Here is a 13,000-nt window from a genome sequence, read left to right as displayed (position 1 = left end):
AATCCCAAATAAAATGGAATAAAATGAAAAATCTAAATTAAACTTGGAATAAAATTTATAATTTTGAAATATTCCATCTTATCATGCGTTTAATGCCTTGTAGTTTAAAGACATATTTCTTTTGAAAATAACGGAGTTTTGTTTTCTTTATTTATTTGAAGATATTAAATAGAAACTGACTTATCCATGCACAATTTCTCGTTCGTCTATCATGAGAGGGATAATAGAAAAATTAGGAAAAAATCACCTTATATTCGTTATTCAAGTAAATGACTTGGAATTCAAGTTATCACAATTTATATAAGTGCAGTGCTGGTTAATTTATGGTAACTATTTTTAAAATTTTATAGAGCTTTAAATTTGCATATAGGAGTATTAAAAGTAAATAAGGAAACCTTTAATAAAATTTGTCCTACTTGCACTATGAAAGGGAAACCAAAAAAATTAGGAAACAAATTTCCTATATATATTACACTCACAAAAACACGCTCTGAAATCATTCAAAAGAAAGAAAAAAAAAACAATCTGAAAGTATTTTGTAATGGCAGAAAACCAAGAAGAAGGGGGCAAAATCATATGGAAGAGGGGTAGAACATTAGGGAAGGGAGGATTTGCTTTTGTTTCATTGGCTTCTACTGAGCCTCATTCTGATGCTGATCCTCTCATTCCATCTTTAATTGCTGTGAAATCTTGCATCTTCAGTCGCTCTCACTCTCTTCAAGAAGAAACCGAATTCCTAAGAATGTGTGAAGATTGTCCTCAAGTTATTCCATGTTACGGAGTTAAAGTCACCCAAGAAGATGACATACTTCTTTACAACTTGCTTCTTGAATATGCCTCCGCTGGAAGTCTAGCTGATCGTCTTTTGAATAATCATGATGAACTAGGCTTGCCTGAATTTCAAGTTCGAAAACACACCAAGAATGTACTTTTAGGCCTCAGTTTCATTCACGGAAAAGGGATCATTCATTGCGACATAAAGCCTCACAACATTCTTCTTACGTCTGATGATGATGATGATGATACGGAGGAGGTGGCAAAGATCGCCGATTTTGGGCTTTCCCTAACTTTGGAACAGAGCTGTACGCAGAAGCAGGGGCTCAGAGGAACTAAAAGGTACATGGCACCTGAATCCCTACTTAACCAGGAGTACGGTCCAAAAGCTGATATTTGGGCTCTTGGATGTATGGTTTACGAGCTGATCACTGGGACACCCCTATGGGAATCATCCAATTCAGATCCAAAGTTTGATGATGTGTTGCACCGGATTAAGTATGAGGAACCAAATTTGGAGAATGACAAACTGTCTACAGATGCAAAAGATTTCTTGAGAAATTGTCTGGTGAAGAATCCAAACACGCGGTGGACTGCAGACATGCTCTTGAATCACTCTTTTCTGAAATCAGCCGAAAATGTTCAGCCTGCAAAGAAGAGGAAGTGGCAACGTGGTTACATGTCCAGTTTACGCAGGACACACCAAAAGAGAGCATTCAGGACACAGCCACACATTCGTGATTTGGTTATACAACATTGATGCAGAGTCTGAATATAGAACAATTGACACTGTATTATAGTTTATGCTTATAGTTCATTTACACGAAGACAACTTGCTGTATGTAATTTTTGGCCATCATTGATGAGTGGCATCATTTTTTATATATAATACATGCCTCAATAAAAAGATTGGGGAATTCTATTCTATTTCGTTGTTTAATGTTCAATACTAGTCCAATTTCAAAATTCAAACTCTGTTACAGGATTAATCAATGTTGTTTCTGCTTCTCATAGTTGTCCTTTTGGTGTTGTCTTGTACAAATCAGGATGTTACATGAAATAATCCAAAACATGTCTTATGTTCATCCTTGGATTTTTATCATAATGTGTTTTTCAATATCTATGGTCCAGGCAATTAATGTAAGCTAGCAGTGCAATATAAATGGTTCTCTAATTCAGTTTTGTTATTATGATTCATCCGTTAGGTCTCAAAAATCTTTGGTTTCATTAATCTTTGGACTTGAGAGCATATGTGTCTGATTAATCTCATAAACACTAAACTGGTTCAGATATTAGGAACATATACCACCTCAGTTAATGCTACTATTTTTCATATTTTGAGTTTAATAAGATGTTAACAATTGTTTACAGACTCACAGTGAATGAGTCCTAAAGCGTAATTAAATGTTTCTTCAACATTGGTAACAAATTCATTTTCAATACACACTACAACAAAAAAAGTTTTAGTTGCAATAATTATGCACATTAACCAAAAGTGCTAAAAGTCTTTACCGACATTAGTTAATTCTCATTAAATCAAATGCCTCTATATGCTTTAGGGACATTTACAAAGAGGGTTAATTACCACTAAAAAACATATTTAATGGCAAATTTATTGTCGTTAATTAATTGCCTATAAAGATCATTTTGGTGCAGTGATAATCTCTCTAATAAAAAATGTGTGTTGTCAAGTGAGAAGCAGAAGAGGTGAAAAAACAATATGGAAACTTTTCTTCTTTTTTGACAAAAAAAACTGTAATTTTTATTATATACAAATTCATATATGTGATACAGAATTTGATCCATATATATATAAAATGAATGTCACAGAAATTCATGAGTAATATATGTATTATAGGAGATATATAGTAGCATCCTTATTCTCTGTATAACCTGTTCAATGAGTCAAAACTAAAATAGAACCCTGCAAAAGAAATAAAATTGTATGTTAGCTCTTTTGTTAAATTAATAATTGCAATATTGGTGTTCTTCAGCTAATAGCAAATTCAGAATTTAATTAAAATGCGCATACCATTTAATATAGTACATATTTTAAAGTATTTTATGGCTAATGAGATGATTTACGACTAATTACAAATGTCAATTAATCTACCACTCAACTGATTAAACTAAAATAGCCATCGGATGTATAATATATGTATAATACACATATAATATGTTTATGATCATGCATAATTAACGTATATCGACTAGAAAAGGTAAGCAGTAAATTTATCTGACATTTGTGTGAAGATTCCTTGTTTATATCACAAGTATCAAAAGTCTTTCTTCTTTCTTAAACTTTGTGCCCAATTAAACTGGGACGAAGGGAGTATATGCAGGAGAATGAAACATCACCTGATGAAGGTAAAACGACAGGGGATTTTTACACAAATAGCCGGTCTGATTCAACTATATACTTTTTAGCTGATATACATAGATTATACGTATACCTTCGCCGGCTATTTTTTAGTTTAAATTATTAGGTGGACACTGTTCTTGGGAGCACAAACTCTATTGATGAAACAAGAATTTGCAATGAATATTACCTTAGTGTTAACAGCCATGCCTCTTATAATCCTCATCTTTTCTGGAAGTTGAAGAATTTGATTGCAAAAGCAAAGGTTACTGCAAAGATTATACAGAAACCAACTACTGCAACACCAGCAATGCCTAAGAATTCCTGCTTATAACCAAACTGTTGTTTAATGAACCTTTTTATTGGTACTGTATGAACACCATCAGCAAGCCTAAGGTGTTCATTTACTTCTCCATATTGTGATGTTAAAAGCCCATATAAGCTCCAAGCTACTGGATTAGCCCAATAGTACCATCTCCAATAAATAGGGATTCTCTGAAATCAGAACAAAACAGTTGTGGTCTTAAGTTAAAGATATGTAGAATGTACCAAAATGACTTTTAATCTTGTGGTCTTAAACATGACACGTGAAAATTCGGAATTAAAGAGATACCAAAAAAGGAAAGAGGCATTCCTTTTTAAACAGATTAAGAAGAAATGTAAGACAAACAAATTGAAACAAAGGGAGTACTATATTTACAATATAGGCATGAGATTTATTAGACTTTTGATTATCTCTTTTATTAAATTTCAATTACTGAATGAATCTGTTTTATTCTAATTCAATTTTGTTCATTGATACTTTGGTAGAACATCCACAAACACAAGAAATAAGACTACTAACAAACATTTGTGTCATGATGGCAGATATAAGAGAGCATGTTAGAGCATTACCATTCGAGAAATCATGAAACCACTGAACAAATTCCACATCATATAGAATGGTGCAGCAAGAATTGCAGCAATGTCATGGTTTGGAGAGACTGAAGTTGTCATCATACCGAAGAGAGTGAAGTATAGAAGTGTGAAGTACATGAAGTATATGTACCAAACGAACTTCCACACGTTCCACTCGAAAGATGCCATCAAGTAGAATATGGTACTATATATTAGTGTCTGTATGAAAACATATGGAAATTCAATTGTGACCTGCAAAGACAGTGAGATCCAATATTAAAGATATCATTCGCGGACCAAGTCTTACATCGTGTAATATTGAGAAGCACACGAAGAGTATAAAGATGTCATGCCTGTGCAAATGCAAAGGGTAGAGCTGAGTACATCCCTGCTGCTCTTTCACGATATGAGACGAACCTCTCAACAAATACCACAGGTTGGACAGACGAAGCGTTTGTGATTCCAATGAAAAGAACCGCTGCATACATGGATCCCATAGCATTTAATATGTCCTGCTGAGTGCTCCTGTGGTGAAAAGGTTGGCAGATTAAGTGAAAACGGTTACTAACTTGTATTAAGGAGAAAATTTCAGTATGACAGCATTTAGTTTTCTGATTATGAGTAAACATTTGAATAACTTCAGTCTTGTTCCAAATGTGTCATAAGATCAAAATGAGTGAATGAATTTATATTGTTTTGGATGGTGAAGGCAAAGTTTCAAGAAAGAAACCTCTTAGAGCCAAACTTCCAGCATATACTTCCAAACATCAACGAGATTATGACCGTGTAGAAGAAGCGCACAGCAGTATAGTGTGGATTTCGCCAGTAGGACAGGTTTTGCTTCCAAAGACATGCAAGAAACTGTCCGAAAAAGGATTGAGAGTACTTGCTTGGGAAATATAGCTGAGCTGAACCTTCTTCTGGTTTGCTTAAACTTTCAACAATTTCCTCATTTTGCCTGAAATTACAGAACATTGTTAATTATAGAAAGCACAAATCATATAATATCTTCATCACACAAACACAGTATTAGTATAAAATTAATTGTTTAGACGCTGGAACTTTGAATACTCTATCATGATTGAAATGTCTTTTTTGTGTGCAATTGATTAATGAAGGGAATTGCTTATACTTCTTTTTATATATTTCTACATGTTTGAGGTGTTAGTACAATATAATTGAGACGTAACTTGAAAATTCAAAGTCACAGACAGAGAGAGAGAAAAATACTGGAATAAAGTTGATTTTCGATAAATGTCAGCAAAATCTACACCGAGGCGATTTTCTTCTGCTGAAGAAGTGACTTCAAGAACCCAAGCAGCAGGGTTCTGTCCAGACCTAATTCTGTGAACTCCTTGAATTGCCTAGGAAAAATACAGCTGGATTATTTATTATGCAGTTTTAAGGCATAGAAAGCTCTGAATTGATCAGTTAAAGGATTACCTCAAAATACTGAATAAGCTTGCATGATCTGTTCCCTAGTGAACCAGCATAAATGAGCTCTCCACCTCTTTTCATGAGCAAAAGCTGCATACATACCAAGTAAAAGCATGTCTTACTTGTAAGTTGTAATGAAAACTAAGGTGATAGCTATGTAACTGCTAAAACTGTAAGTGCAGTGTTTTCTTCAAGATTTGATATGTATTTAGCAAGATTTAAGATAAAAACCTCGTCAAATGATTCAAAGATATCTATACTAGGCTGATGGATGGTGCAGACGATTGTTCTTCCAGTGTCGACTATGTTTCTCACTGTTCTCATCACAATGGCTGCAGACCGGGCATCTAATCCTGAAGTAGGTTCATCCATAAAAACTATTGAAGGATTAGCTACTAGCTCAACCGCAATAGTCAACCTTTTCCTTTGCTCTGTTGACAATCCATCTACTCCAGGTAGGCCAACCAAAGCTCGACGTAAGGAATTTAGTTCCACTAGCTCCATAACCTCTTCAACAAAAGCCTGCAAAAATATAGTCCTTCCTCAGGTTCTGTATGTACAAATTATGGCATTGTCATAAATTGAAAGAACTATAGAGGTTACCTTTTGTGTTTTCACGTCAACCTGAGAAGATAACCGGAGCCAAGCGGAAAACAGTAGTGACTCATGGACAGTTAAGCAGGGGGAATGAACATCATTCTGTTCACAATATCCAGATACCCTTGCAAATGTTTCTTGCTTCTTGGGGTGTCCAGAAATATAGATATTGCCTGCTATATGTCCACCAGTTTTCCTACCAGCTAAAACATCCATTAGAGTAGTTTTACCAGCACCACTGACACCAACTAATGCAGTAAGCACGCTCGGCCTAAATACACCAGTAACATTGACTAGTAACTGCAGTTTATCTCCTACTAACCCCTGTTGCTTAAGTTCCTGAAGAAATAATTTCGGACGATGATAAGGAATTTGCTGTGGAACAATTACATTCATTGCTTAGTAGAATTGAATTGCTGTTGGTTTACCATGGGAACGTCAACGTAGTAACTAATCTCTTTAAAACACATGGAAAGAGGCTGGAACGGAAGAACCATGCCTCTTCGTTTCTTGATCTCTCTTCCTGCCAAGAGACCGGGAGTCATGAATATCTTCTCATTGAAACTAAAAGCAAACCTCAAAAGTGAAAATGCTTTAACAAACCAGTGAATGAGTGTGAATGGTTCAAAAACTCTCCAAATGGAATAATGTTGAGTTCATTCTCTTGTTCCTTGTCCTTGTTCTGGTTGTTTCTCTTTGAAACAACTGCTTGCTGGTTCCCTAATGCTGCAGAAAGTTGTTAAAACATGATAAATTCCCAAAGAACTTGCATCTTGTTTCCTTGTATCAGAACAATAGGTATGGATAGAAACTAGAACAATAGGCATTAAGAGCAAGTCTTGTTAACTAGTAATACTAGAGCATCCAAACATCTTTCTTTTGCTCAATTCTTTGCGACATCTAGACTTCCTCTCTACACGTGTCACAATAAAGACTTGTAGAACCAGAATGTTGGCTATATAAGATGGTTGCACATAGAATTTTAGAAGAAGAAACTTACGGTTGAGGTAAGTCAGAAATATCGTGAAGAGGACGTTGAACAATACTATATACCCAATCAATGCACCAACACCAATCCAATACCAATAGTTCTCTGGAAACAAGCTGCGAACCTTCAATAACATCTGACCCAGAGATGTGTTGTCCCCATATCTCTGTCAGTTTAAAATGAAAAGGTAAATCTATATCCAACAGTAGTACTGATTAACAAATGAACAACATTAGTAAATAGTAGTCCAAATTTTTTTTTGCCTGAAGCATCGACACTTTTATAGTATTCACTTCTTAGTGTTAAAGAATTATACAAGATAGAAGGCCTTTGACACCATGTGAAGAGAACTGTTTGTTTTTCTTCGGAAGATAGAAATTCATAGAAAAAAGGTAGAATACATGCTAATATATCATAAACATGAATAGACATTGAATTTCATCCATTAAAATCAACTTGCTTAAACAACCTTCTAGTCTTCGTTTAGAAGCAGGAATATTGACTTTTTGACTGGCAAACAGAAAATTTAAAAAAAAAGTAAGATTGCGGATAAACGTATAGCTGTTTGTACATATGATACACTCCACCTGAGTTCTTAGTTGCTAAGTTGGTGATCCGTTATGTTTGGATGTATTAATGTGTAGATTATGAGCAAGTCTTGGACTGTAATTTGATATGAAACAGACACAAATAGATACCAGAATGCCAAATTACCTTATCCCAAGAATGGCCACGGAACTCATTTACTGAAGCTGAATTCTGGGCATACATCAAAGGGGAAAACCAGTAACCCCAAATCCACCAACTTGGAATGCTATCTGTAACAATATGAAAAGTTCAACTACAAACTAATTGAATAAAAGCCATTTTCTTTCAGGCTGAAGTAACTAAATCATCGATAAGCCAGATTGAGAGTGTAAATGACCTCTTGAAATAACAAATCCTCCGAGAGCCATGACTACCAACATTGCAAAAGATCCAAAGGTATTAGCAACTATCATATTTCTGCCTAGTGATGCCATCACACGGAAAAGTCCTATTGACATCTGATGCAATGAGAGATACAACAAAAACTGACGGAAACACCTGAAGTAATTAAACAAAATGAGTTGTCTTACCTCTATCAAATATGGTGAAAAGCTAATACCGATTCTAAAACTAGAAGAAACGAATAGAACCAATCGTCAACAAAAAAAAATGATACCTGGTTATTTGAGGATCAAAGCCAACCACGTAGTATGTAGCTGCAACCCAAATAATGGACTCTAAAAGTGATGTTGGAATACTCAAAAGCCAAGATGGAAGAGTATATATCCAACAAGGGTAGAAATGCAAATCTCTCTGCTTGTAAAGAATGGGAAGCTTGGCTATCAGCATAGGCACCTCCAAGAAACCATTGAAAAGAACCATTAGAATTGCAAAGTAGAGAGCACCAAGGTAAACAGCTCCATCTTCAAGTGTATCATGATGCATTGTCGAACGGAAGAACACACTCATCATTATCAAGATAATCAGAAAGAGCTGCAAAATGGAAAACAACATGTCTACCTCAACAACTAACAGTATAACGATAAAATGGATCTAACGAAGCCACGTGTATTGAGATTTTCTGTTGCAAAGAAACTGTTAAGAAATATGACCTGTGTAACTTTGAAAACGAGCACAACTGAGTTTCGCTTTAATAATAGCAACTGCCAGTCAAAACTGATCTTGAGAAGCTCAGACTTTTTCACACCATAAGTACTAGAGAACAGAGCTGCTGGATGATTGTCACGTTTGTCGAATGGAATAGCCAGTTCTTGTGCCAATGCATTACCAACATGAAAGGATTGAAACCCCTCAGCAAACTTTTTTGCTGAAACATAGCTGTACTGGCTATTGAGAAACCAATACTGCCCTTGATCTTGTTCAGATGTTAACTGTGCAAAGATAACAAGATGACAAACTAAATAAGAACATTATGAATATGGAGTCAGTCTAATGCTTGAACTCGTAAAATTACCTCTTGAAGAAAATCAGCAACATTTTTCCTGGAGGGGCACTTGAAACCCATAAATTCAAAGAATTCAAGAGCAGTTTCTCGGGGACCTTGATAAATGATTTGGCCCTCACTTAAAAGAATTATATCATCAAAGAGAGAGTAAGTTTCAGGGTCAGGCTGCAACAAAGAAACTAGGGTAGTCCCATCAAATGCGCGAGTCGTGTGCTTTAAGTACTTGATGATTTGATAGGTAGTTGAACTATCTAGCCCGGTTGAGATTTCATCCATTAAGAGTACCCTTGATGCACCCATTAGCAACTCACCTGCATACATGTCTCACAACTTCAATAATCCAAGCAATGCCTTTTTAAATTTTTTCGATAATTTTAAACAAGCAGATGTCAGCTAGCAGAATTGAAGGCAAGTACCAGTAGTGAGGCGCTTCTTCTGTCCCCCTGAAATCCCTTTGAGCATTTCATCTCCTACTAATGTATTCGCACAAATATCCAATCCTAAAATCTTTGCAGATATTTCAGAAGGATATAAAAGAAATGTCCAACAATAGTCCGCAGAGTAAAACGAAGTTTATAAAGCCTATTACTCCTATCTTTTATCTAGCATAAGATGTTATTGAAGCATAGAACCAGAAGATACTGAACCATAACTTTTCCTGTTAATCAATTATCTTTATGTATCTTTCACATAGAGCATGTCCAGTGAAATGTCATGCACGTGTAAAACTAACAATGAATGTAGAAAAACAATGAATTTAACAAAGCCACACTGCTGACATACCTTTAGAATGTAATCTACAACTATACTTGTCTGTTCTCCCAATGCTACTGCCTAATAGAAAACAATTACATCAACATGAAATCAATAAAGCGGTTTCTCTACATATATAACCTGGAAAAGCAAACTTTCACTTAGATATCATACCTTAATAAAAATATCAAGATCTTGATCAGGAATTATTCCAGCATTTTTCTCTCTTCTTAGAAGTTCCATAAGCAAATCTGCCCAAATTTTGATGGTTTCATGTCAAATTTAACTAGCAAAAGTACCGTAAAATGTATGGCTGATAGTAGCAGGTCTAGAAAACACCTTGCTTAAAACCGACACCCTGGCAACGTCCAGAAAACTCAAGTGTCTCCTTTACTGTCATTTCTGCAATGTGTGAATCCCTCTGGCTGACGTATGCAGCCGTTCTTTGAGGAACAAACTCCTTCAGATCATGTCCATTGTAGGTAACTCTTCCTGACATCTTCATAGTAAGTTAACTTCATTAATGCGGGACAAAAACAATCTTTTCGAAACAAAAGGTAGCTACAATGTCATCTTGAACAAAAAAAAACAACTTTTCAGCAATTCTTGTCCTAACAAATATGTTTACGATGAAGTGGTTTCAAAATTGAGGTACTATATGTTTATGAAGTGGTTTCAAAATTTTGAGGTACTATCTCATGGATATCTAGTATTGATATCCAAGGACGAATCGCATGTACACTTGTTTCCAGCTTCCAGTACGGGAAACCAATCGTTCTAGAATGATGATGTCATACTACCACTTAAAACCAACTCATTACTAGCTCATTTGAAGCTTTTATGTCGTTAAGTAGTATGCACTAACAGTGTAAAATGATTTACACAATCAGGTCACTTATAAAGTAATTACAGGTAAATCTCTATTATAGTGCTAGTAATCGTTAAACTAGTAATGTAAAAAGTCATCACACTTCTGGTGTATACGGATAGGCATTGTGATAGAACAAGTAAAGATTTGTACCTTCAAATTCTTATCAAGGCGGCCAGCAAGTGCTAAAAGCAATGTTGTTTTTCCAGAGCTTGGAGGACCCAAAAGCAGTGTCAACCTGAAACACAAGATCACTTCAGGAGATTCCAAATATAACTCGTGGACGTGATACATACTTTATTGGAGCTCAAATCGTACCTTGATGGCCGTATAAAACCACTTATGTTGTTTAGGATAGATAATTTCTTTCTCTCACTTGGGAAAATCCTCAACTGTCTCAAGAAAGTCTTGTCACATGAAACATTGTCAGGCTAAGAACAGTGAAATCGTAATTTAGCAAACACATGAGATCTGCAAGTTTACCTCAGTCATGTTGAATATGAAGTTGGAAATTGTAGGCAATGCTCTGTTTCCTACATGGACCATTGCTTCCACTTTAAGATGCTGAAAGCAAACCTTAACTTTTGGGAATTCCAAATCCACCCTGAAAGTTAGATTAGTTCGATATGTTTAATATAACCAATACAATGAATAATGTTGAAGGATCATAAGACTCTTAACACTTCATATAGTTCTTTCAGTTTCATGTTGTCCTAATGGAACTCATATTTAGACATTAATATGTCGTTTGTAGCTCGATGTGATCAAGCTGAAATATTTTCATGTTTCTACCAAAAAAGATATCATAGATAATCAATCTTCTAAATACATAGAGATGACTATCTGAAACTCAAACTCCTAAATGAGGCCTGGTTACCATCAAGAATCATTTTTTTTAAAAAAGGCAAGTTTCTTGCCTTTCTTACAGGATATATTAATCATCAACATAAGCAACATGAAGACTGAAATCAGGTTGATAAATGGTCTTTTTCTTTCGAGTTAAACTTCTATACACTAACAATGTAAAAGAAATTTCACACTATCAGATCATCTTAAATCTAACTATACGTAAATGTCCATAATGGGAATCTTAGTAGCTCGGTAGGTTGGCTACCTGAACTTGAGTCCACCATGTTGGTGAGGGTTCTATACCAATATTATTATTTTATTTTTGGTAATTGAGGGATAGAAGGGTACAACTTCAACATCCCTTGCATCAAACTACAAACATTATTGTAGGGCAAGTTAGAAAACCTACTAGGCAAAATGCACAAATACAACTAAAGCTATGAGGAAAATGAATTATTTAAAAAAAAAAAAAACTTACTTCTCAAATCTTTCCTTAACTCTTTTGAAGAACATCTCTGTATCTTCATTAATAGCATTAATCAACACATCCAAAACTTGCTTCTTTTCTTCAGCTTTCATTTTTCCAACATCAACGAGAGAAACCTCTCCACCAATGCCTCGAAAGATCGATGTCCGTGCTCGGACATAAGTAGGAGATCTCTGCAAAGCAGCCAACACAAGATCCTCTTCATCTTTTCTAGCTCCATTTTCAGCTATTCTTGATGAGGAGCTCCACATTGTTGTTGACTAAGCCACAGCTACAAAAAAATTATTTTTTTGGGGAGAAATGTAGGATATATGATCACAACAAGAAATTATAGGGGAAAATTATATGTGAGGTGGGTAATGTTAGATGTGTCAATATTCCAACAACTTTTGTAGGCTTAAAAACTTTTGCATTAATTTGATGTGTTAGTATTAGTATTAGTAGTTTTTTCCTCTCTACTCCCAGCCAATCTTTGCAAATCTCTATCTAAAAATCATGCATGAGAAAGTGACATTTTGAGAGGCAGATAAAGTGTTGGAAAATCTAAGTTAAGACTTAGGTTACAAAATGCTACTCTTCAAATTTTTAATAGTCTAAAGACTTTTGTTGGAATACTCAAAAGTAGTTAAAACAGTTGGGAAAAAGGCAAGGCACCTTTAACATTTTCCCCCACTCATAACCAAAAATAAAATACACTACAAACGGATTTCAACTTTATGAGTTTTGAATTTTATAATGACGATTTTAAGTGATAATAATTGAGTTCTAAATTTAATATTTATACATATTTTTAATAAATTTATTAATATAAATACATCATTTAAATAAAATCTATTGAATTCTATCGGACCTGCATGATGGCTATTAGCTCCATCCCTGAACATACATCCACCGTCTTATTTTATCTATTGCTTTATAGTTTTTTTTTTTCATGTTCATTACAAAAAATCATAAATACAAGGTACTATAATTTACTAAGTTTGATTATTCCCTTTACT

General features: G+C 34.8%; 2 protein-coding genes across 2 annotated transcripts; one reads left to right on the top strand and one right to left on the bottom strand.

Moving 5' to 3' along the window:
• The first annotated feature begins 456 nt into the window (after positions 1 to 456).
• LOC129899448 (mitogen-activated protein kinase kinase kinase 20-like) lies at positions 457 to 1,857 on the top strand. The gene has a single exon (XM_055974421.1). It carries the CDS (start codon positions 542 to 544, stop codon positions 1,532 to 1,534), a length of 993 nt encoding a protein of 330 aa, XP_055830396.1. The 5' UTR covers positions 457 to 541; the 3' UTR covers positions 1,535 to 1,857.
• A 638-nt stretch (positions 1,858 to 2,495) lies between these two features.
• Positions 2,496 to 12,478, bottom strand: LOC129899444 (ABC transporter G family member 32-like). The gene is made up of 25 exons (XM_055974413.1): positions 11,994 to 12,478; positions 11,150 to 11,270; positions 10,985 to 11,073; positions 10,820 to 10,904; positions 10,138 to 10,297; positions 9,973 to 10,049; positions 9,829 to 9,879; positions 9,462 to 9,552; positions 9,055 to 9,356; positions 8,693 to 8,971; positions 8,257 to 8,573; positions 7,978 to 8,138; positions 7,767 to 7,870; positions 7,065 to 7,218; positions 6,668 to 6,790; positions 6,493 to 6,587; positions 6,071 to 6,403; positions 5,699 to 5,989; positions 5,474 to 5,557; positions 5,261 to 5,394; positions 4,761 to 4,988; positions 4,384 to 4,555; positions 4,028 to 4,282; positions 3,324 to 3,628; positions 2,496 to 2,698 (listed from the first exon to the last, which is right to left on the bottom strand). Exons 1-24 carry the CDS (start codon positions 12,251 to 12,253, stop codon positions 3,356 to 3,358), a joined length of 4,239 nt encoding a protein of 1,412 aa, XP_055830388.1. The 5' UTR covers positions 12,254 to 12,478; the 3' UTR covers positions 2,496 to 2,698; positions 3,324 to 3,355.
• Between the last annotated feature and the right edge of the window lie 522 nt (positions 12,479 to 13,000).

Source organism: Solanum dulcamara, chromosome 8 (assembly GCF_947179165.1).
Source record: "Solanum dulcamara chromosome 8, daSolDulc1.2, whole genome shotgun sequence".
NCBI lineage: Eukaryota > Viridiplantae > Streptophyta > Magnoliopsida > Solanales > Solanaceae > Solanum > Solanum dulcamara.
This window is presented reverse-complemented; position numbering and strand designations above follow the sequence as displayed.

Coding starts and splice junctions, on each gene's coding strand:
- LOC129899444 (XM_055974413.1), bottom strand. CDS start 12,253: ATGTGGAGCTCCTCATCAAGAATAGCTGAAAATGGAGCTAGAAAAGAT. Junction 9,880..9,972: donor ATCTTGATATTTTTATTAAG/GTATGATATCTA, acceptor GTTTTCTATTAG/GCAGTAGCATTGGGAGAACA. Junction 3,629..4,027: donor GTTTCATGATTTCTCGAATG/GTAATGCTCTAA, acceptor TTCTGATTTCAG/AGAATCCCTATTTATTGGAG.
- LOC129899448 (XM_055974421.1), top strand. CDS start 542: ATGGCAGAAAACCAAGAAGAAGGGGGCAAAATCATATGGAAGAGGGGT.